Genomic DNA, 24,539 nt, shown 5'->3' on the forward strand with positions numbered 1-24,539 from the left:
CATCCATCACCTGTGAAGCCTGGTCTGACTGACAACCACCGTGACTCATTTGAGGCAGACACACAAATAAAATGCTCTTTAACACACACAAAAATAAACAAATGTGGCTTCCAACCCATGCAAAATATAAGAAACTTCAGTATTCCGGGCCATAAACCACTTTCAGATGAAAACCAAGAAGAAAGCTAAGTCAGCAAACAAGACAGAGCGCGTGGTCATGAAGACATATTTCATTTCAACCCACTGTATCGTCGGCCCAGTTACCCATCTGATGTTTTTAAGTCATAGACCTGAATGTAAACAAATGCCCAGAAGATATAGACTTGTAATTTCAAAAAGAAATAATTTAATGCCATTACAAACTCTTATAAAACTAGAGCCTGTCTCTATACTGATAATGCCTACTGGATTTTGATCGACGAGGACAGTGGGGACAGTGAACGAGAATAATGTCAACTGGGCTGCCACTGGAAAACGCAGAAGACAGTTAAAATATTGCTGAAATAAAATCTAAAAGCGTATTTCACATTATTAACATTTAATTGTTACTTTTCTATTTTTGTGCCCCACTATCAGTGCCTCATGGGGTTTTACATTTGCATTATTGCATTGGAAATAAGTATCCAAAGAGAGACAATTTTCTAATTAAGTATAATATTGTCTGTCAAACTAAACTTTTTTGTTAATGTTAATTGGAACAAACATTCATCACAGAAAATATCAGTTATGTCAGTCTGATTAATTTAAAATACAGGGTGCCAATATATACTGTATGCTCACAACTCTATATTATAATAATAATTGCTTACACTTATATAGCACTTTTCTGGACACTCCACTCAAAGTGCTTTACAAGTAATGGGGACTCTCCTCCACCACCACCAGTGTGCAGCCCCCACCTGGATGATGCACACATAGTGCACCAGTACACTCATCACACATCAGCTCTCAGTGGGGAGGAGAACAGAGTGATGAAGCCAGTTCAGAGATGGGGTGTGGGAAATGTGGAAATGGGAAATGTGGCCAGGACACTGGGGTTACACCCCTACTCTTTTCGAGATAGGCCCTGGGAGTTTTAATGACCACAGAGAGTCAGGACCTCGGTTTTACGTCTCATCCGAAGGACAGCGCCTGTTTACAGTATAGTGTCCCCGTCACTATACTGGGGCATTAGGACCCACATAGACCGCAGGGTGAGTGCCCCCTGCTGGCTCCACTAACACCTCTTCCAGCAGCAACCTTAGTTTTTCCCAGGAGGTCTCCCATCCAGGTATTGACCAGGCTCACACCTGCTGAGCTCCAGTGGGGTTGCCAGTCATGAGCTGCAGAGTGATATGGCTGCTGGCAATTATTTTGGCTATTCATTCCAACAATGCTGAAGTACAGTAATTGGTCTTATTAGAACTTTTTCCAGTAAACTAGCTAGCTATTAAAGCTTAGACAAACAGGCACAAGCAACATCGCTGAGTTACTGACAATCCACAGCATCAGCCACTGTTTAATCTGCAGCATTAAGTAGGTCTGTAATTAGTTTGGCTTCTTAACTCTGTAAACCCCTACACAGCCCAAGAGACTTGAATTATTCCTAAACTACAGTAAAACTACTGCACTGATACTGGAAGCCATTGATGGCTCATTCAGAACTGCAGTATTTCACTTCACTACAGACAGTACTGTATAGTCAGCCAGGATTAGTGGAAACTGAGTTTTGAGAGGAGCAGCCAAACTGGAAGATGGCTTTGAACAAATTTGGTTTCAGATTAAATATAAGCACCAATGGTCATTCTACTGTTTTCCAGATTGAAGAGGGGAGGCAGGGCATTAATATCATTTTTGTAAGGCCGGAGAACTATTGGGAAGGACAGAGAATTGGCCTGTCCAATGTGTTTACAATGCTGCCTACCAAATACAGTATATGTGTAATTTCAGGTGGGGCCTTTAAGGGACACTATTTTGTAATAACTGATGCCTAAGGAGATCTTAAATAACTAAATTAGTTTTGACTGCTTTCTCCCCTTTGGTGTCAGAAATGGTTTGCTTCAGCTGTACTGTTGACAAGACATTTAGCAAACTGACAAGTAAAGGTTTATTCCAGGCTGACAAGAGAAGAAAATCTGTGGCTTCACAGCTGAAACATTGTGTTTCTTTTCTTCTCTTGTCAGCCTGGAATAAACCTTTACTGGTTCCTTTGCAGCCTACGCATGCTGATGCAACTACCTACTTGAACTATTTAGCAAACTGGTTGGTCTGTCCTCAACTAAATGAACACAGTGTTGCTCTCCTTGAAATGTTTAAACCACTTCACCATTCATTCAATCACTCTTATAATAAGCAATGTTAGTACTGCATGAGGGTCGTATGGTGGCATTGTGTTTAGCACTGCGACCTTGCATTGCTGGGACCCTGGGTTCAATGCCAGACCTGGGGTGCGATCTGTATGGAGTATGTTCTCCCTGTTTTCCCATTGGTATCCGTAGGGTGCTCCAATTTCATCCATCAGTCCCTAAACATACTTCTTTACTTCTGTGATAACTGGCCCTAGTGTGAGTGTGTGCAAAGTCTGTGTCTGTGTGTGCCCTGTGATGGACTGGTATCCCATCTAGGATGGACCCTCCTTCGCACCCATTGCTAGACTCTGTCTCTCCAGTGACTCTGAACTGGATGAAGCACTTAGAACATGGAAATGTAAATTTCAGATACATAGTCACTGAAACAACCTTCAATAATAAGGGGGGCAAGGAAAGTCAGCAGCTCTGAAGGAGATCTTGCTGATTTCTCATTCTCAGATGCCTTGTTTAAACGTACAGGATTTCAGACCAACGGTGCAGTTAAAGGACTTCACTGATTCAGAGGTCAGATAGGTCTGGTCAAAGACCAGAGGATGACCAGCACAAAAAATAAAACAAAACACCAGTTTAAAGGGAAGCTTTTGTTGTGTTTTCCCACTGCCCAGGTCTTTGTGTATGGAACCATAGTGGATCTATCTTCATTGTTTTATCTGAAATGAACATAAAAATGATTCCCGAAGAGATCTTTCACAGCAGAAGTATAATACATGAGGGATGGGGGTGAAAGTCAGCACAAAGCAGGTATCGGTTCAGAATTCCTCGCCAAGCAGCACGTGAAGCCTATCTACACTTGAGGCATAATACTTTTATCTGTACAAACACTTTCAATACACTTTCCTCTTACTTCTTGACCTGCATGATGACCATTTACTAAATGATAGTGCACTCCTACTTTCAAGAACTGTTCTATGAGCTCCCATTTTAATAACAGAGCCACTGTGATGTGAGCACAGTCCCCAGGGTTCGATAGCAACTGAATATAGAAATTGGTGACAATGTACTGAGTCTTATCAAGCTCCATGTTGTGAGTGCCACTTTAATAAAGCCAATGGAGGTACGAAGTTAAAGAAATTTTCCCTAGTAAAATTAATAAATTAACTCAAGGTGTCCAATATTGTGAATAGAGCATAAAATGTTTGATCCTTTACTAACAGAGACCATCCACTGTCAGTAAAGGTCCTGCACATGTGAAAGAGCAGGGGAGTGTAAGATTCCCTGGGCCACTGTAGTACTTCTTACATGCAAATCTCTGTTGCAGAAACAAGCGCACAGGAAAACAACAAAATGGAAAGAAGAAAGACAGCATTTCAAAGAACACAACACTTCTCTTAAATTCACAAGGTCTTGAGGTAAAAGTGAGCACAAAGAAACCAATTTACCACACTGAAATATGTCCAAATACATCAGCTAATGCAATAACAAACATGATTTGAATAATGAAAGATGTTAATGTTAACAAAAGGCACAAATGGTGACCCCCCAATTCATTTGTTTGTGTGAAGCGAAATATGTTTATTCTCCTTCCTGCTTGTAGGTGTACTGTTACACAGTGCCACAGCAGAGTGGAGCTCACAGTGACTGCCATCTTTGTCCCACAGCTTAGAGTGCCACCTGCTGGAGCTGTCACACATGGCATCTGACAGCACTGATCAGTCAACGCCCAGCCTGGTATTCTGTTCCAATGGGCTTTACCCTTTATATACATCAAACCCGTCTTTGAGGCAAAACAAATCGGTTGACAAAAACAAAGAATATGAAAGTGAATTACGTTTGATACATGTGTAGCAAAATACTGCAGCTGGGAAGCAGACCTGCATTTTTTCAGTGCAAAGCAATTCCATTAGAGGGTTAGAATACTGATTTGCCAGACAGGTACAGTACTTCACATTTTATTTTCAACACTCCAGTTTTTTGGATCTAGTGCTCAAAGTTACAATGGGCGTTTGTACCACTTTATTGCAAACTGGAATTCATCCTTGTAGGGCTCAGAGTCCTAAGGAACTTAGAAAAGAGCCCGATCGACCACTTTATTTCCTCCAACATACACAGTCAATTGCGCAGTCTGTTGGACAGGGATATACTTTAATACAGGCCCAACCTTTTCAAAGTACAGCTCTGACAATGCACATGAAATATTCCCATAGCATATTTTTTATCATAAAAATCAAATGACCCATGAGCGCCTATTTTATAATAAAGACCAAATCACAATTAATCCTACTGAAGAATGAAGTTTTTTTCATTGAGGGTTAGAGTTAGCTCTGTTCTGTTTAAAGATTTTAGCCACCATGATTAAACCAACAGCCAGTATGCAAAAACATGCTACATCAAAGAAATCCGAACTGTTTTTAAAGAACTTTTTTCGTTCCTGTTACATTTTGAATACTCAGACACATTGCCCAGTTAAGACAGAATCCCACTATTTGGTTTCTGATAATCCTTATATACTGTATAGAGGATATATAGGATAATCCTTATATACAGAGTATTTATACAAAAGCGTATCCAATCTGGTCATTTCCCCCAGAGCACAGGGGCTGAGGACAGTGGAGTCCTGAGGAAACGGGGAATAATGTTCACACCAGCGGAACACTAAACAAACCGCTGCATCTGAACCAGAGGAAATGCTATGTAACTCCATATCTCCAACAGCAGGTCGAATTCAATTCCACAAAACCAGAGCACTGGAACTAAAGAATCTCTCTTGCATTCTGCTCAAGCTTTGTTCTCAGACAAAAGCCAGAGTGAACCAACCCTACAGCACAAACAGATGCATATGGGGACAAACGTTCTTTTAGAGCATAGCAAGCTACCACATTATAAATACAATAGCTTGAGATATGGTCAGTAACCTCTCCCAGTAAAGGCCAGAGAACAGGATATTTTACCAGTGTCGTTAATTCAGGAATGACTAAAGACCTTGTGTAACAATATTAAGTTTGATGGGTGAAGAAAACATCCCTAGAAACCCCAAAGATCACCTCGGATAAAGCAACTCTCCTCAACAACAGAGTGCCTCAGAAAAAAAAGACATCTTTACCAGTAACGCTTCATTTTAAAAAGTACAGGGATATCAGGGTACATTTCACTTTTAATCTGTTTGAAAGCCAATCCTGTGAGCCTGCACACCTCTGTCTACACTTCTGTGCTCCGTGGTCAATCGTGGTCAATCACCTAATTGATCAATGAGCCTGTGGCTTTGCAGCTAGCTGTTTAGATGCAAGACACATCCTTAACAGCTAACTGCAGTGCCTCAGACTCAGTGATCGTCTACACTCTGCACTTTTTGCATGGTCTGGCGTGTTTTATTTCCTCACTGCTACATATTTATTGTTCTCAACAACATATTTGTTGTTCCTGTTGTTAATATTTATTATGTTTGTAATGTACTGTCTACATTGTGTGGTGTTGTCTGCTGTACTGGATATGCTGGTACAGCAGGGGACTCTCACTGCACCGTGTTTTAAACAGCGCTCTTACGCAACCTCCAAGTGAAGGTTACCGGTAAATTATTTTGAGATACATTTAGATGAGTTTACCCATCTCCTTTTAAAACACAAGTGCTTTTTGCTTTAGAAACCACGAACACCCTCTGCGTGCAATGCAACAACAGAGCCTCGTTAAGGCCTATAGTGCTTCATAGTGAAATACACTGCATCTTTTAATACAAAGAGATTAAATATGACAGTTATAGCCGCCAAGGCCGGTTGCTCGGACCAGCACCAACAGCCCCACGCCACCCTTCACACAAAACCATTTTCCGCATCTGAAGTTTGTGTGTAAATGAAGCTCATATCACGTGTCAGATGCGCGTCTTTGATTGGCCAGCCAGAAAAGCTGATGTATTTTGCAGCCAATCAACGTACAGAACCTTTAGCACCACCCTCCTGCCACACTTTCCCCGTTAATGTACACTACAGTCGGCAAAAATGGCAGCTCTGGGCGATTGCGTGGACCGGCTTGTTAGACTGTGGGGAAAAGCTCATCATTATTTATGTTACATGTTCATACTGATTTCATTCACAGGGTCCTTGATAAAGGAGATGCAAGTGCTCCCGGATGGGTTTTTCAGTGACAGACGAAATTTCCTGAACGTGTAAGTCAGTGCAAAGTGTGCACTTAAAATATATAGTACTCTGCGTGATCTACCTCAGACCGACATTCATTCACAATTTATTTATTCCAGTTGTCTCAAGTTTTGAATTAGCCGCTGTTGTGGACAAGGAACGGGCGTTACTCCCTGAAAGGTCCGTCGGGATTATACAGTATGTTCTTCTGTTGTCTTTAATGTGTTAGGATATGACCAGTCAAAAAGTTAAAACGTCCACAACATTGGATGGCTTTAAATCCTATGCTGTTAAAAAAAAAGTCTAAGCGATGTTTTTTTTTAAAAAAATAGGAAATACTTTTTAAGCGATTCAATTTATTTTATTTTTATTTTATTCATTTATATGTTATGGTACCCGTGTGACACTCGGAAGAGTGAGATGGGACACAGTGAGACTGTGTAAAGCCTAATTTCTGAAAATGCCCAGTGAAGAAACGCTACTAGTCCATGGATTGCTGAAATGGGTGTTAGTTGGCTACTGTAAAAGTTATTTCATCACGTACTCTAACTAAAGCCACGGTAACTATTGCATCAATTTGCTGCCTTTAGTGGGGCAAATGTCGCCACCCCGTTGTTAGACAAACTCGTTTTATGTATTTAAGTGTGCAGTATTATTATTTCTAGTGCACAATATAAAGATTTCAGTAAAATCCTTTCAATATTAATCTGCAGGTAGCACAGCGACCTCGGCTGGCGAAGTAAAAACATAATTCAATGTGCAGTATTGATCTCCATCCAGAAGAACAGCCGATATGATTACCTTCGAAATAATCTATGATCACTTCGCAAATACTGTACTTCCAAGCTAACCGGTCATATATTAAACCGCAAACACGAAAGAAGACACCTTGCACAATGGACAAACACACACCAAGGGCAAACAGGGCACGGTTATTTCTGCGCGGAGGGGCTCTGTCGTTTCTAAAAATAAAGTTGCAAAATCCGGCCTCTTTATGCAGCAGTAGCTGGTATGCAAAGGCTGTTTTAGTTCTCAGTCGCGGTGGTGGGGACGAGTACAGGGTAATGAAAACCAGACAATTGGGAATGCACATTCTGGGTTTACAGTCTGAAGAGCAGTGTATGAACAGGGCTCTCGCAATTTGACATATTAAGACAATCTATCCTTCCGTTTTCTAACCACTTCATCCAGTTCATGGGAGCCGGAGCCTATCCCTGGCAAACAACAAACGGGAGACGAGATACACTGGATAGGACACCACTTCGTGGCAGGGCACACACAAACACAGACAGGCTCACACCACGGCCAGTTCTCCCAGAATCCGGTTAACCTACAGTACCAGTGTGTATTGAGACAGTGGGAAGAAACAGGAGCAACCAGAGGAAACGCAGGGAGAGCATACAGTCTCCACCCAGGGCCAGAGTTGAACCCAGGGCTGCAAGGCAGCCACGCTGACTAGATTTTCAGTATAGCAGCCGAACTGGAAGAATCCGTCAAGTTAGGGAAGCTGAACCTGTGTGAAAATCACATTGTTGCAAAATGAATACAACCCCTGTTCAGGTCAGTTTAAATGCAAAAACTGGAAACCATTATTTTTTTTCCATCACGATCAAAAGGATAGCAACGTCCTTTTAAGATCATTAGAATTGTACACAATTCCATGCTGTAAGAAAATCATGTTCTGTTGCTCCTAGATACATTGTATTTCCTCTTGCTGAGCATAGCTATTAATGTTCTAAGAAGAAAATTTCAGACGGCAATATCTTTGTAGCAAACTGCCAGTGATAAGTTCTAATAATAATAATAATAATTGCTTACACTTATATAGGTCTTTTCTGGACACTCCACTCACAGTGCTTTACAGGTAATGGGGACTCTCCTCCACAACCACCAGTGTGCAGCCCCACCTGGATGATGCGACGGCAGCCATAGTGCACCAGTACGCTCCCCACACACGAACTCTCAGTGTGGAGGAGAACAGAGTGGTGTAGCCAATTTATAGATGGGGATTTTTGAGAAATGCCCTGGGATTTTTAATGACCGCAGAGAGTCAGGACCTCGGTTTTACGTCTCATCCGAAGGACGGCGCCTTTTTACAGTTTAGTATCCCCATCACTATACTGGGGCTTTAGGACGCACATGGACCGTAGGGTGGCCCCACTAACACCTCTTCCAACGGCAACCTTAGTGTTTCCCAGGTACTGACCAGACTCACACCTGCTGAGCTTCAGTGGGGCTGCCAGTTGTGAGTTGCAGGGTGATATGGCTGCTGGCCATAATATAATGTATCCTGTGTATAGTAGTTTGTACGCTGATGGAGTAGAATGTGAATTTGGTTGTCTGGTATCTAAGGAAATTACGAATTTAATTTAAGTTACTAATTCGAATGAATTTTCTGCTGGCGTTTGGCCTTCCGCAGGTACTTTGTCAAATTTGCCTGGGGGTGGACCTTGTTTCCCCTGCTGCCCTTCATTGCCATCTCCAACTACTGCTGCACCAGGGACGTGAGCTTTGCGCTGCGGCGGCTGGGCGCGCTCGCCGTGGGGACGGCGGTCTGGTACACGTGCACCCGCGCCTTCCTCTACATCGAGGACCTGACGGGCGCCTGCTACGAGCCGCGGCCCGGGGGGGCCCTGCGCAGCGCCCACGCGTCCAGGCCCGCCTGCCGGGGGGCTGGCCACCACTGGGCCGGCTTCGATATCTCTGGCCACTCCTTCCTGCTGGCCTACTCGGCCCTGCTGATCGGGGAGGAGATGGTTCCCATGGGGCACGTGAGGAGCGGCCGGGCGAGTGTCCCCCGCCTCTGCGGCGTGCTCCTCGGCGTGCTGTACCTCGGCTTGAACGTCCTAGTCGGCGTCTGGGTGCTGATGTTCGCCTGCACGGCGGTGTACTTCCACGACGCGGCCCAGAAGCTCCTGGGAACCGCGGTCGGCCTGCTGGCGTGGTACCTGACGTATAAACTGTGGTATCGACAGCCGTTTTCTCCGCGGCTCCCTCCACAGCCAAGAGAACGCAGAGCAGAGTGACACCGAGGCACCAGGGCGGTCAGGGCCTCGCGGGGGTCTTTGTGTAACACTACGCACATCGGAAACGTTGCCTTTTGTTTTCATAACCGGGTCCAGAACAAAACGCCTTTATTTTATGCCGTAGTATTATGCAAATGTATCATGGACAATTGTGGAGATGAGAATATTTGCAGTTTACTGCATTATATAAAAAAAGATAGCTAACTGCCTAAAAAGGGTGAAGAGCACTGTTTTAATAAGTACTGAGCATTGCTCCAGCTGCCTCACAATTACTGGTTTTAACTAAAAATGTATTTTAATGTCATTGGGTCCCATATATCCAGTACTGAAACAGAGGGGTCAGCTATGTTTCCAAATTGGGAGTAGAAAGTTACTTTACTCTTTTGAAAAATACTCTGCATATTAAACCATTGACATTGTATCAGTGTCGAAAGTGGCAGATTGGAGTGTTGTTTTCGGGAGCAGTTGTTTCCCAGCTGTCTAACGTGAGAACGACCTGGGTAAACGTTTTATCTTGCCAACCAAAATAAAGAGTGTTTTGTATTCTTTTATTTTTTAAATGCAGTAGAGGGAGTAAGAGAGAGTAATTTGCCTTGTTCTTGTAAATAGTGGTGGGCTTCTTAAGTATGTAAAGTGCAAAAGCCAGTATGAGGCAGTGCTCCAAAATGAAGTGGGAACAAGATTAAATTGTAAAGTGCCGAATGGAAAAAATAAAGTCTGTGCGGTTATCAATTTTTAAAAGTTTGAAATGTGAACTTGTTTTTGTACTTTTCTATCATAATACACATGTGGGAATTGCACCAGTACACTATGCCAGCAGACAGTACAGTATCCAGAATGTCCATGGTTGGAACATACTGTAGGAGAAAACCCATGCAGATGTGTGAACGTTTTACCCTTCCACAGAGATGTTAAATCGCCTCTTGAAACACGTCTAGGTTATGAAATGATGGAAAGCCTGGATATTTGAATTTGATAGCAGATGTGGTGAAAACCTGCAAGTACCAAGTTGCAAATAATATGAATTTATTCTGCTGCCACTTACAGTTCTGTGAAGCAGAGCGCTGAATACCTAAGAATTTAAAACTAGGGTGCTGCAGTCGGCTCCAATTTATTTATAGCCTTGATACAATGTTGCTGATAGCTGGTTTGAAAAGTGTGGATGTGATATCTGTTCCAAAAGTATACAGAAGCTTTCTAAAATAATTGCAGATGTATTTCTAAATACATATTCCATGTTATACATGGAGAATATCTCTGGCTTCTGATACTATGTCTCCTGCTTTCTTTAGTTCACACCCTAAAATGTCCTATTAGATTGAGGTGTGGAGAGTGACATGGACAAACAATAACAGTGATTTTATGCTCTTTTAACCATTTGACAGTAGAATTGAAGGTGTGCTTGAGACTGTTAACCTTATGCAAAGTCTTTGCAGGCTAAGCTTAAGCTTCTTAGCAGGGAACCGGGATTCTGGATAAAAGATCTCAGTAGACTTCGGTATCCATCCATCTTTCAATATTGAAAAGAGAACCGGGCTTACAGGTGCAGCAGGAAAACTGTTATGCCTCCATACTTTACAGAAAGGATGAAGAAAGGGCTTTTTTTAACATGAACCTTACCTTTCTGTGTCAATTGTTCCACCCCGAGGCTGCCGAAAAACTCAATTCCTATTTCATCCAGCAACAATTATTTGGTCCTATTTGCCTTAGGTTCTGAGCCAATTAGTTGCATTTGTAGATTCAAACGTTTTCTTTTTATGTCGCCATGGAAATCTGTTGCACACACCAAAGGTCAACTACGAAAGGTAGTCCTAGAGATATTGTATCCTAATTATACCAGTTTTGTTGTGAACAATTTTATATTCCCAGACAAACCATCCTTATATTTATATTTTCTTACCACTTTGCCAGCAGTGGGCGCAAGGCAGGATCCATTCCGCCAGTCCATTGCGGGGTAAGCACCAGGGCCGATTTCCCCAAGAGCCAATTGAATTACCATCACGTCTTTGGACTGTGGGAGGAAACTGGAGCACCCAGAGGAAACGCACATGAACATATGGAGAATGTACAAACTCCACACAGATAGCACCCAGGGCTAAAAACACGTAATTAAGTACAATTCAAAAACAACAATATCCATTTCTCATTCCACCTGATCTCCCTCATTATCTCAGGACTTCTGAAAGATTTCGGTGATTTTTGAAAGTTCCCAATAGCTGTCCATGAGTGTGAGCCAGGCTCACAAACCGCTTTTCAGCAGTTCGGTCAAACTAATTAAGGCAGACAAGGCATAGTGAGGATAATTGGGGTGACTCACCTGGATGAGGAGAAAGACAGTCCAGCTGTAAGGATGGAGGTGCTGGTCCCCCCCCCAAAATGAGGGATAAACCAGCAAGATGATACAAGCATGAAGCCTGCGAACGAGTAAAAGCAAGAAGCATGATGTTTTTACATACTGTAGGCAGGTAGAAGTGAGTAAGATCAGGGCTTGACCTCCACCTGAACCTTTGTTTAAAACTCCATTTCCCATCAAGCTTCAGTAAAACATTCATACTTCCTCTTCTTTATGGGATAGCAACCACCCATTACTCTTGAGTGTCCGGATGATGGGGACACCTTAGTCAAAACTAGGATATCTTATGGCTATGGATCTCATATTTGTAATTGTCACAAGTGTCACAGAGATTGATAATCATCTATGTCAGATCTCTGAACAATCCTTTGACTCCCCCTGTGATGTTGTCTTTCTGAGTGTTTTGCGTCTTTGTTCACCTTCCTGGAATACCCCATGGTAATCAAGATAACTATCCAGTATTGATAGCCTTACAAATGATCATATGTCCAATTATGTATGCAATAAATAATGCACATACAGTTGTATTTCTATTTAAAACCAATACATGGAAATTTCAGTTCAGTCTCTTTGAATCAAGGGCAAAAATACATTTGGAGCCAAATGTATGCTATGTACTGTAAGTACGAAGTCAAAATGGAAATGGGAGTTGTTTTGATTTAAATGGTAATATATTATACTGTCATATTGTATTGATCACTACACTTGGCAAACTGTGTAATATGTAAGGTTCAGTAACACTCAAGATATTACTGCTCCTTCTAACTCTTTGTTCAGTGATTTTGACCATCTGGACACAAAAATCAGATGGAAGGTTTAGAAGCTGAACTGCAAGGGAACCTGTTTCATCGAAAGATCATTCCCCTCTGAATAGAAGAGCTTTGATGAATATTTTATATTTTGCTTTGGATTCAAGATGAGATGCAGCTTCTCATCACAGATATCACAATGTTAGGAAGCAGATTTTATCATTTGTTTTGAAGAATGAACTTCTAATATGGAAAAAAAAAAGATCTGTTCCCATCCACCATGTAAAGTAAAATAGAAGAAACTGTTTGGAAGAAACAAATCCAGATACAAATCAGTGTAACCACCCAGTTTCAGTAAAACACAATGTTTTAATTCTAGTTTAAAATCCATAGATGATCCAACTGTCTGAATTGTCAGAAGTTTCTGAATCTTCTGTTGAAAATAACTGGGAAACTCAAGTTACATTCCTACAGGAGAGTTTCTCTTCTGAGCTGTAAAATTTAAATCTAAGATTACTGTAGGATCAATAGTATCCATGACATCAATAGACAATCACACTGCTTTTTGCCAAGGAAAAAATAACAAGGAATTGGACCTAACATATTAAATGTATAAGTCACATCAATAGCTACAATACAATCTAAAAGAACTTGTACACATGGCGATTCCTCCTTTCTGGCTTCACTAGCTGAAAACAACAAGAACAGATCATCCCAATCAATGTGAGGATTTTTTAAAATCTTAGCCATGGCTTTTCATGAACATGTCTCAGTTGGATCATTTGTCCCCGCATGACTTGATAAACCCAGCATTCCTTTAAGATGATGATCCATCATCAATGACCCGGTACCGGGTGGGGTAAACCAAGTCACAGTAATGTTGGTTAGAATGCTGCAGAGGTTTAATCTCATAATTTTGCAAAGGAAATGTTCCTGAATGAGCACAGGCAGAAGGCGTTAGGTGTGACCCAAAACGACAGATCTTCATCCAGCTGTGCAACAACACATGATGAAGGGCTTAGTGTTCGTTTGGGCACAAGGCCATTGAAAATACAGTTTTCAGCAAAGATGATGCCTAATCCTTGGCACATGCCAGTTAAAAGTTGTAGCACAGTGAAACGGAGATTTCTGCTGCCTGCCACAAACTCCCTATTCCAGATGATTCCAGGGATGTGACGTGACGTTTTTGTCGGACTCAAAAAATAATGGCTATAATCCATACTTTCTCCTGCAGTGTTAAAAAAAACCCTGGTTGTCTCTTTCCTGAACCCATCACATTCCCGAAAATAAGCAGACACTGTACTGGCATTCAACCAAGTGACCAAGTCAGCACTAAAAAAATATTTCTTACTTGTGTATGTTACCTTTAGTTGTATGCTCAGTATGCTTTTTTATTTTTGCTTTCTGCTCTATTCCTTTTCAAAAGATGAGTATGACAAGGTAAAGAACATATGATGGTGAAGAACTGGTAAAGAAGGCAACACCTGATGACTGGGCCATAGAAGATTTTACTCATGCCCACTGTCCTTCTCGGCACTTCTTATACACGAGTAACAAAGTTCACCTGGAACCTAGTGTCGTTCCACTCCACTAAAATAACTGCAACACTTTCAGGAGAATCTGTTCTACAGGCTAGTTGACGAGTTAGAGGAACAGAAGTACTGAGAGATCACCCCTGGGGTTTATTTCACACTGAGACCATGATAGGGTTTCATCTGACCACACTGCCTATTTAGATTTTTAATATCAAGACTGCACCAAGGCTTTAATACCTGTCTGTACAATTAATAATCATTCACTGCAATGACTACAGTGCTTCCCAAGTCTGCAATGTGCTGCACAAGGCCTGCTGCTTAATTTGTTTTAGATCCTCCCAAGAACACAAATCATCATTTCTGAGTAATAAGTCACATTAGTCAGCTTATAGAACAGTGTCTCCCCCAAGATACTGCTCCCAAAGACAAAAGCACTATACCTGAAGGACTGTACTTCCATAAATGATTTGTATAAACAAAAGGAAAAGAATACAAAACGTGTAAACTGTTCATGGTTTTACATTCTGTACCAGGACATGTCAAATTGTACAATTGGTACCTACAGTGTAAGACTTTTGCATGTCCTTGTTGATTTAAAGAACCTTACCTATCTCACAGTGCTCAGCCAAGTGCGTCATTACAATATGTCACCTGGCAAAAATAGACCAAATGTGAAACAAGAAACCCAACACGACTCAGATTCTAGTTAACAGACCTCAATGGAAAACCTGAGTGAACCATATTATTTTCAAGGAGAGGGATTTGTCAGGGAAAGTCGCTTGTGCCTAAAAAAATAAACAAAATCAAGGAGGGATTAAACCGGCATTGAGTGATATGTTCTGTGAGGCCCACTTTGGAACACCCAAAAACCGGCTAAAAACACCCTTCCTTTCAATTCCAAACTCGGACTTAATTTATCCCACGCCCCCCACCTAAGAACCACAGAGAACTAAAGAGAAACGTGGCTAACTCACTGCGTTTCCCAAGAAACCACAAAATTAGTGTCAAATACACAGGTTTGTCACAACAACCGAAGGCATTAATCATCAGAAAAGCATGTGCTGTAGAGAATTCCGTGTAATGGAATATACCTTTTTTTTTTGTCGTTGATGTGTTTCTTATCCCAGATAAATATGACTATTATTTATTTACGTTTTTTTTATTTTTTGTCGCCGTCGCCAGACATCGTTACAGTTATTAGGCTTGAGACGTCACACAAGTACACAGACTCTAAACACAACAGGAAGCGTTTACTACATGTATTTCTTTTTTAAATACCAATAGGCAAAATATCCCATTCCGCCCAGGGAGCCCATGAGGAAGGAAGCCCCGAAGAAGGAAGGGGGCTTTCTCTTCACCATTCGGAAAGCGTTGGGCAGCACGGCCGACAGCAGGGTGGTGTGGATGTCTCCCAGGACCTTGCGGAAAGCGTAGCGTTTCTGCACGCGCTCAAAGAAAGACTGGAGATTGGGCCGGCTCCCATCCTCCCAGTATTTCTTTGAAAGTCCCAGGAATTTGAGGCGGTGCAGTGTGGAACCCAGTGAGATATCGGCGAGGGTAAAATGTGGCCCACAGAGCCACAGCTCGCACTTTTGACCTGCGGGGGAAAATGAAGCACATTGCTCTTATCTGTCTCCCCACATTCCTAAGCGTGTTCTCAGTTGTGTCGTATCAGGCCAGTTAAGGTTCCACACCTGAGGAGCAATGTAAAGAAGACGAGCAGGAAAGCGAAAAGAGGGATGAGGGACATTATACAGTATCAGGATATCAGGTGGTCAGACTGACTGTGTCTTCGTTTACTTCAACAGAATGACAGACAGACACACGTCCCTGAAGTCCCACAAGGAATCCTGTGTGATTCTCTGACACATGTGAAGAACACATCGGTGAGGCGCACACTTTTCCCCTCTTAGCAAACACAGAGATTAGTTTCCTTATTAGATAAAGACATTAGGACACTAAAAGACAACAAAGATGGACACCTGGACATAAAATAACCACTGTTATCCGCTGCTTTTGCTGATGTTATTATATAAAGCAATTTACAGGTGTTTCAGATACCTATTTTCTGTGCATAGAAATATTAATGCTAATTTTAACAGCTGGGTTCGCTGGAGCATTGTGGGTAAGGTACCTTGCTCATTGAGCCAGTAGCAGTATCCCCACCTGGGATTTTAATCCTCAACTCTAACCCCTACTCCACAGCAGGGACAGAGAAGTACAGACAGACATGAAGCCAGACACAGGCAGTTGAAAAACTACAATAACAAACACTTCAATTAGTAACCAACCTTGATATTCTAGTTTCCTCTTCTCCAGTTCGGCTTCTACTTGATCAAGCACCATGGCGAGCTCACTGAGGATTTTCTTCAGGTAGTTCACGTTGTCATGGTCAAGAATCTTAGCCTAGACACAAAGACAGGAATAAGCGGCAGCCCTGCAATTGCACCTATCACTCCTAGATACTGTCATGCCAGCTGTCAGGGAAAATGCTTGTTTGTTTGAGCTAACAATTCATTTTAAGAAAGGCAGGGAAGTAATGCAAAATTCGGCCTTGTGCAATGTCTGCTGTTGTAGAGAAAAGCTTTCCTTTCACGATCAATCTAGTTTTTAATTTCTAATCTTTAATGTCTGCATCAGAGTTCAAAGAAAATAAAGTCCCGAGGGTCTACAGTATATTTTGTGTTTTCAAGAACTTTCACCAGCCTGTAGTAATAAAAACACAATTCTGACCCTTTTTGTGGTCAAGACAGTGAAACGTCTACCACAATTAATTACTGATGCCTTGTATCTCTCTTTCCTCTAAAGAATCTCTTTATAGTTACTGTGCAGTATGGTCATATTCAATCCAGCAGCCTGTGATCATATAAGACACTGATTGTTCTGGCTTTTCCTAAGAGCCAACAGTTGCTGCACAATTAAGAAGTGCTGCCTTACACACTGCAAAACCCATCAAAATGTCCCCTTTTCGCAGCTCTTATAGAGCAAATTGATTTTTTTATAACAGAATTCAATTAACTTCCAATGGATAACAAATTCCATCTTAATTAGAGCACAAAAAGGAGTGCTTTGAATTTAAAAGGAAAAGGTGTTTGAATTTATGAGACTCTCCAAATTGCACAGAAGCAACAAGAGTTTTCCTCAAACTTAATAGCTTGAATTATGTGGGTACAACTGGATGGGCATCTGTGTATTGGTGCCTGCTGCTGCTGTGAAGACTCTACCACATGTCTACAATGGAGGATGAACCATTCCCTTACCATGAGTTTTTTTTGCTTGGATAGATATGGCTCTGTCAACTGAGGCTCCTCGTGGTCCAGCTTCATCAGTTCTGAGGCAGCGTTGGCCAGGTGTCCTGAGCAGAGACAGGGAAACCACTGTGACAAGGATCATGCCCACCTGTTCCTCAGAACACCTGGCTTGCCCATTCAGAAGCCCCCCTCCTTCCCTGCGGGGGGCTTTGATCAAATACGACAATAATAATAATAATTAATCATAATTGCTTACACTTATATAGTGCTTTTATGGACACTCCACTCAAAGCACTTTACAGGTAATGGGGATCCCCTTCACCACCACCAGTGTGCAGCCCCACCTGGATGAAGCGACGGAAGCCATAGTGCTCCAGAACGCTCACCAAACATCAGCTATGAGTGGGCTTCAGAGCTGAGTAATGAAGCCAATTCATAGAGGGGGATTATTAGGAAGCCATAATTGGTGAGGGCCAATGGGAAATTTGGCCAGGATGCCGGGGTAACACCCCTACTCTTTTCGAGAAATGCCCTGGGATTGTTAATGACCACAGAGAGTCAGGACCTCGGTTTTATGTCTCATCCGAAGGACGGCGCCTGTTTACAGTACAGTGTCCCCGTCACTATACTGGGGCATTAAGACCCCCGGCTGGCCCCTCCCACCTCTAAAGCCATTTCTCCTGTCAGCAAGCCCTGAAAAAGTCATGGACAGAGAAAGAGGACCTGAGTGTAACAATGAGAGAAATAAGTGTGGAGGCACATCTGCTGTAAATGAAGAGCTTTGGAAATGATGAAAAATACATTAGATACACAGAGCACTTGAAGGCAGTTGCAGAGAAATCTGAATTGCACTGGCAGAGCATAATTAGGCTTTTTTGGAGCTTTATTATTATTTTATTTGTTATCGTCCAGAGCTACTGTAAGTCCCTGGGAAATGCAAAAGACTTGGCCAGGATCACACTGAAACTGAATTGTTCAAGAAACCTGGGTTTCCTGATCATTTCTTTCTATGGAAATTGATAACATTTGTTTAAGGAACTATTCAATTAGACACACCAAGTAGATTTTGCCATGAAGTTACAAAACATACTGCCAACTTTGCATTCTCCTGGCAGGGAAAATTGAAGAAGAAACCATTGCACAGCATTTTTCTGAGGCTGAGCACAAGTAATACATTTTGTATTTTGCACAAGTGCTTGATGCCAGTGAGTGGGTTGTGGGCTCGGTCGACAATTCTGAAGTTGTATACTTCTGAGAGATTTTTGCTTTAATCCAGTTTATGCTGCATTTGTCATTGATCAATTAGAAAAAATGAAATTAGTCGCACCAAATAAATTCTAAATAAATAAATAATGCCCCAGTATAGTGACGGGGACACTAAACTGCCAGACTTCACATGTAGCTCACAACTACTTTTAGCAGAAAGCCCAGATACTGTAGGCAAACGAGTTAACCACAGAAGAGAATTGAACATGTACATGAGAAAGTGTCATTGCGAGTCACTATGGTCTCCGAAATATGATATGCCACTGGAAAAATAAATTAAGGTAAAAAATGTGTTCCTGTCTTATTTTTCATACAATATTATATTTCATCTAGAGTATTCATGGTGGTCGCTGGGAATTCAAAGTAAATGACCCGTCAAAGGTAGCTAAATACAACCTAAACATGATTAGTTGAAGGATTTTACCCCCACAATTCCTTGTTTGAGCAGGTTTGGATGTCCAATTGCCATTTATTCTTTTGCACTTTCAAAGCAATGAACTGGTGCCAAAAATGCCACTGTTTTCTGAATAGTGTATAGTGCATAAACATAAATTTTCCATTTTGGGAAAAAAAGGACAACCCTGAGCCACCACAAAAGACTCCGTCGTAAACGACATGCCTTGCGTGCACATTGTGATCGCGCTGCCTACCCAGCCTGCTGACAAGTTCGCAGACTGCTATGGAGTTGTCATAGGAACACAAGACGTGTTGCAACTGAGAGAAGGCCAATGCAGAAGCTCTTCCAGCTGCTGAAATGCACCAGGGTGTGGGCTGCACAGCTTGGCAGGAAAATCCAGACCAACGAGTGTAAAGAAGTAGGTGAATTTTGAAAAACTCTCTGAGATTCCTTTGTGACTGGGAATTGACGAGGTCACTCTTCTTTGAGCTTTGGGCCCGGGCGGCAGTGCCTGTTTTCCCACAGGTCAGTCAACACCGAATAGATGCTTCGCAATCGGAAGGCACTGAAGTCTGCAAACTGGCATCACTTACGACGTATTTCAGCAGTGGCGTACTTTGGGATCATGGAGTCGGTGGTCAGCTCTGGGTGCAGGATGCAGCCGTGCGTGTAAGCGTCCATGGGCAGGGTGTCCAGGAGCTCGCGGTACTGCAGGACTCGGGCATTGAGAGGAGATCCAGGCTCGGGGATCAGCTGGGGGACGTTCTCTGAAACCGAAAACAGACACACATACAGTCACGGGATGCACGACAACGTAATTTCTACTTCAGAACACTGTTTATTTAAAAGATCAAGCTAGTCTAAATAGTTCTCGTGGTTTTACTTCTTAAATTGATTGTATGTAGTATCTGCACCTTCATCAGCATGAAACCAGATGGTGATGTCCAGCACTGCCACTGGGGGATCACAGCTACTGGCACTTCCCAGGCTGAAGCTGGAGATGTCTGGGCTACAGGCTTCAGACTGCGCTCTGTAAGCGGTCCTCTGCAGCTTGAGCCATTCAGGAGTCCCTCACTTGTTCCTCTTTTACACCTGTAACCCACACCTCACTTCATGGCAATTGAAGCTGCTCGGCTTGGCGGTGTGTGCAGGGGAGACTAGAAAAAATGACTTCCTATTTCTCTTCACTGCTGTGGCAATGATGGGGTATTTTCTGGTGGCTCACCTAGTAGACTCCTGCCTGCTGTAACCCACACCATCTCTCACTCAACAATAGTGGCCATATCTGTGCCACAGAACAAGCTCCAGCAGTATAGAGATGTCCGACCGTCTGCACAGACACCCTTGTCTAAATGCATAGCAGCAGCTCGTGAGAGACTAGTCAACTTAGAGTGTGCAGCGATGTGAACTGTGGCTGGCAACTGCCTGGCACTTCAACTTCACTGTGTTAAAAGACACCATTTCCCGGACAGTCGTCCGTGAACGATTCACTGCTTATATTCTCATCCACTCCTTTTAGAATATATTCACTTACACTCTTGGAGGAGCTTACTAGTATATAGAATAAGAGAGCATTTACTTCCTTTATACCTAAAATCATTCAATTATTGAACAATAAAAAAAAGTGCTTGCAGGCAGGGATCTTCATATTATTGATTTAGACTCTTTACAAGCACATTGTTTTTATTAATCATATGGCCCTGGAAGAGTTCTGATTGAGTGATGTTGTTGAATGTTGTTTTGTATTATGGTAGTGTACCGTGGTTTGTATTGTATTGTTGTCGTACATGTTATATGTTTATGAGCTCTTGAAGTGCAAGACAAATTCCCTTAGGGGCAATAAACGTTAATTCAATTCAATAATTCAATTGTCTTCAGAAGTCGAATGGCAAGGGGGGTATTATGGTGATGTAGGCTGACAAATAATAAGCAGATCTGATTCTGGCAGACAAAAGGTGATGAGTCAGAAATAAAGCATTTAAAACAAAAACGAAAAAAATAACATGTTTTGCCTGTTAAAGCTCTTAGCTGCTTGACTCAATAAAATAATAAGTGAGATAATTATGTAAGTTAAAAAAATAAATTAGTAGAAATTAGAATTCTTCCTTGAGGTCCGCTTTTCAGTAGTATTTAATGGTTAACTAATATCAAGTAATCTGGGTTGTGTACCTTAGTAAAACAATTTGTATGTAAAAATAATTGTGTAAGTCAATTTGGATAAAAGTTTCTGACTTCTGAAGCGATAATGAATTCATAATAAAGTTGTTTACCAGCTAGAATCAACACTTAATCAACACACTCTACACATGCTGACATATATGGTGTTGCACCCATATGGCTGATTTGTGATTAAAAAACAGTGGACATTTCTCATACACTTTACTTTTTTTAAACATTGTGAAGCTATAAGATAAATGTTTCAGAAACTAAAAAATAATTTGAGGTGTGCTGCAAAATGACTTGCAGTATGAGTCACATCCCAAAACCGACTCTGGTCTTCTGCCTTCCTCCAGCTTCCACAAGTGATCTGTGTTTCTGGCAGGAAGGCCCTCATACTCCTTCATTCACCTCCAGCGGAAGACCAGAGTCACAGGTGGACACCTACTTCCTTAGGAACCAGGTGTTTTCAGATTGACAAACCTCCAGATTTTCAAATGTACCAGCTCCACAAGATCGATAGTCTGTAGGTCCTGACACCTGCAGAATGATATCTGAAGTAGGGTTTTGGAAATTGCATTTCTAAATATTTTCCAAATAAAAGAAACCAACATAATATGCATTATGTGCTCAAAAAAACTCAGACCCTCTTCATAATAAATGAAACCTTGCAGATCTGACCACATCTACTAAAGACAGAAGTTAGATCTTTAAGTAGAGATCTTTAGCTCCTTTTATCATCACTTAATGCTAATGGATGCAATTCAGGTATTTCCCAGCCATATTAGAAATGCAGTTAGGATCCTATAAGTAGATAATGCACAGTCAGTTGAGCAAGCTGACTTCAGTCAGCAGGGATTGCATTTAAGTGTAGTCCCCTGGGTTCAGGTCCATATGACTTTACAGCTTTGAAAATCATGAGCACAAAATAATATGAAGATTTTTTGTATATATAAATGAAAGACCTTTTTCTGAGATTTGAACGAAGATGGTGACTTTTGGACGATATCCCTAGCCAAGAGTCTAGTTAAAAATTGCTAGGCATCAAGGAGGACACTATTATACTCAATGGAAATGGATTATTGTTCATCCCTGGGTGAAACACATTACATTTCCGTAGTGCCAAATGATTCATTCATCCAACGATTATCAAGACACTGCTTACTCCTGATTTGGGTCTCAGCAAACAAGAGTCTATCAGAAGCACTGGGTGCAAACAGGATTAAACCTGGAAGAGACGCTGGGTTTTGGCGTCTCAGTTGAAAGACACAAAAAGGAACACACATAAGCACGGAGACAACAATTATCCCAGCGAGCACAGTCTTTGTAAGGTAGGAGAAAACATGATAATCGGGCAGCACACAAAACCCACAGAGACCATGCAAACTCCACACAGAAGGCTCCCCAATCTGGAACTGAACCCTGGACACTAGAGCTGTGAAGCAGCAGTTGACTTTTATGAAACCATGTTGGCCTACAATGATGTTCAGCTGACTCTTATGAAAATATTTTGTTTTGTATTCCTTCACAATCGTTGGTTTTCAAGGGTGTTCAGAAATCACAGTGATTAGAACACTACCAAATATTAGCAGCAGTTTATCAATGCCAGCTCTCTGATCTGCTGTGTCAGCTCTCTCTAATCTTACCGATTACAAGTTATTATCCATTCTTAATTTGCTCACTGATGGATTGATGAGGTGTAATAATTAAGACGCAGTCAGCGCTAAGATGGATGGTGAAGACAGACATCATGAAAATGCATTATTCAAAGCTGACAAAAGGACGTGACTTCTTCTAAATGTCTACAGTAAAAATAGTCCTACGTGGTCCTCTCCAGAAGCATTGATGACTTTACAAAAGTTACTGAACTTTTCTCTTGTTTCTATACCCTCCCAGTGTGGAAGTACTATCTGTGAATTAAACTGTGTTATTCCTACAACCTCTGTACCAAGATGGAGGGATCAACGCACATAGAAGCATCTTCCTAGCAGGAGAGTCCACTTGGACTAAGGAGCAATACTGCTCTCACAGCCAGCTCTGCCACGTGTGACTGATGGCTCACAGGGGTCTCTGGCTTGGGGCAGAGCCAGTATCTATCCTCTTGCACTCCCAGGGGTCTCCAGTCAAGTGTGCACCCAGTAACACTCAGAACACTGGTGTCTCTGGACTGCAGACAGGAGCTACAGACAAGGGCCTCTACTCGTTGAGCCATTTGGGACCACTTAGTACATTTCCTTTGGAATTAGTAATAATTTTTTATTACATACCCACTCAATTTGTTTAATAGTTGGCTCTCAAGCTATGAGTCCTGTAACTGCGGTCAGAACACAAGACTGGATGCGAATGAGAAGAGACCATTCAGCCCGTCTAGAATGTCTGGTAATTAACAGCTACAGTAATTAATTAAGGCTAACAGCCTCCTGTTCTTGGCTGGAAACACATTCCACAGAGCTTCCACCCGTGTCCCGTGTCCCGTGTTCAGTGTTTCACATCTCATTCAGAACGCAAACTTGTTCACCGACCTACCAGAACTATTCGTCTTGGATGGTTGAGTATGAGGATCTGGAGGAGAGGTGCGTCTCCCTGTGGGCAACCAGCAAGTCACAAGTGTTGCAGTTGTCCTAAAAGTCCAGAACATACAAGCCACGTGGCACCCATCCCATCATACTGTATTTCAGCACCTCAGCCAACTGTGTACTTTTATTGGGGAATCTCTGTCAGCCTATGTTATGACCCTGGCTTAACTCACCAATATCCAGGCCACTGAGAGTTCACGCCGTGCTCAGAGTGAACAATTTTCCTGTATGAGATACTCAGGAGCTAATTTTGTAATGTTCAATATTTTATCCCATGACGCAAGAACCTACTAACGTGGGCCAGAATAAAAATCAGGAATGAAGCAACTGGAAACCCCATCTAACACACACTGTATATCTGGGCTTACCCCTTGCTGGCATTTTTATTTCAGATCTGCATAAAATACTATATCACGTCAATGGGCTTTTCTTTAAAATCCATCCATCCATTTTCTAACCACTGTATCCACTACAGGATCGCAGGAGAGCCGGAGTCTATCCCGGCAAGCAATGGACGCAAGGCAGGGCACTTCCTGGACGGGACACCTGTCCATCAGGGGAAAGAAACAGATGCAAACACACACACTCACACCAGGGCCAATTTGTTTCAGAAGCCAATTAGCCTACCTATGTCTTTGGACTGTGGGAGGATCCTGGAACATCTGGAGGAATCCCACGTCAACATGGGGAGAACATACAAACTCCACACAGATAACAGCCTGGGACCCCAGCACCATGAGGCAGCAGTGCAAACCCTTATATCTCAATCTTGCGCTCAAAAAATCCCTACCAATTGAATTTATCAGTAGACCGT

At 42.1% G+C, this 24,539-nt stretch overlaps 2 protein-coding genes across 3 annotated transcripts in view; one reads left to right on the forward strand and one right to left on the reverse strand.

The window, feature by feature from the left end:
• The first annotated feature begins 6,237 nt into the window (after window positions 1-6,237).
• Window positions 6,238-10,182, forward strand: fitm2 (fat storage inducing transmembrane protein 2). Its single transcript, XM_088608064.1, has 2 exons — window positions 6,238-6,444; window positions 8,835-10,182. Exons 1-2 carry the CDS (start codon window positions 6,278-6,280, stop codon window positions 9,439-9,441), a joined length of 774 nt encoding a protein of 257 aa, XP_088464190.1. The 5' UTR covers window positions 6,238-6,277; the 3' UTR covers window positions 9,442-10,182.
• A 5,036-nt stretch (window positions 10,183-15,218) lies between these two features.
• gdap1l1 (ganglioside induced differentiation associated protein 1-like 1) overlaps window positions 15,219-24,539 on the reverse strand; it is a 97,571-nt gene continuing 88,250 nt past the window's right edge. For both annotated transcript variants that reach the window (XM_088608308.1, XM_088608307.1), the window contains 4 exons: window positions 19,586-19,759; window positions 17,339-17,433; window positions 16,370-16,484; window positions 15,219-15,675 (listed from right to left, as the gene is read on the reverse strand). In XM_088608308.1, coding sequence (XP_088464434.1) covers window positions 15,332-15,675; window positions 16,370-16,484; window positions 17,339-17,433; window positions 19,586-19,759 — 728 coding nt within the window. In that variant the 3' untranslated portion in view covers window positions 15,219-15,331. The remainder of the gene's footprint in view (window positions 15,676-16,369; window positions 16,485-17,338; window positions 17,434-19,585; window positions 19,760-24,539) is intronic.

Source organism: Lepisosteus platostomus, chromosome 15 (genome assembly GCF_059453375.1).
Source record: "Lepisosteus platostomus isolate fLepPlt1 chromosome 15, fLepPlt1.hap1, whole genome shotgun sequence".
NCBI classification, from domain to species: Eukaryota; Metazoa; Chordata; class Actinopteri; order Semionotiformes; family Lepisosteidae; genus Lepisosteus; species Lepisosteus platostomus.

Bases quoted from the DNA above. Each gene is read 5' to 3' on its own strand.
- fitm2 (XM_088608064.1), top strand. From the start codon at position 6,278: ATGGCAGCTCTGGGCGATTGCGTGGACCGGCTTGTTAGACTGTGGGGA. The intron at 6,445-8,834 runs GTAAGTCAGTGC...GGCCTTCCGCAG, and splicing joins AGACGAAATTTCCTGAACGT to GTACTTTGTCAAATTTGCCT.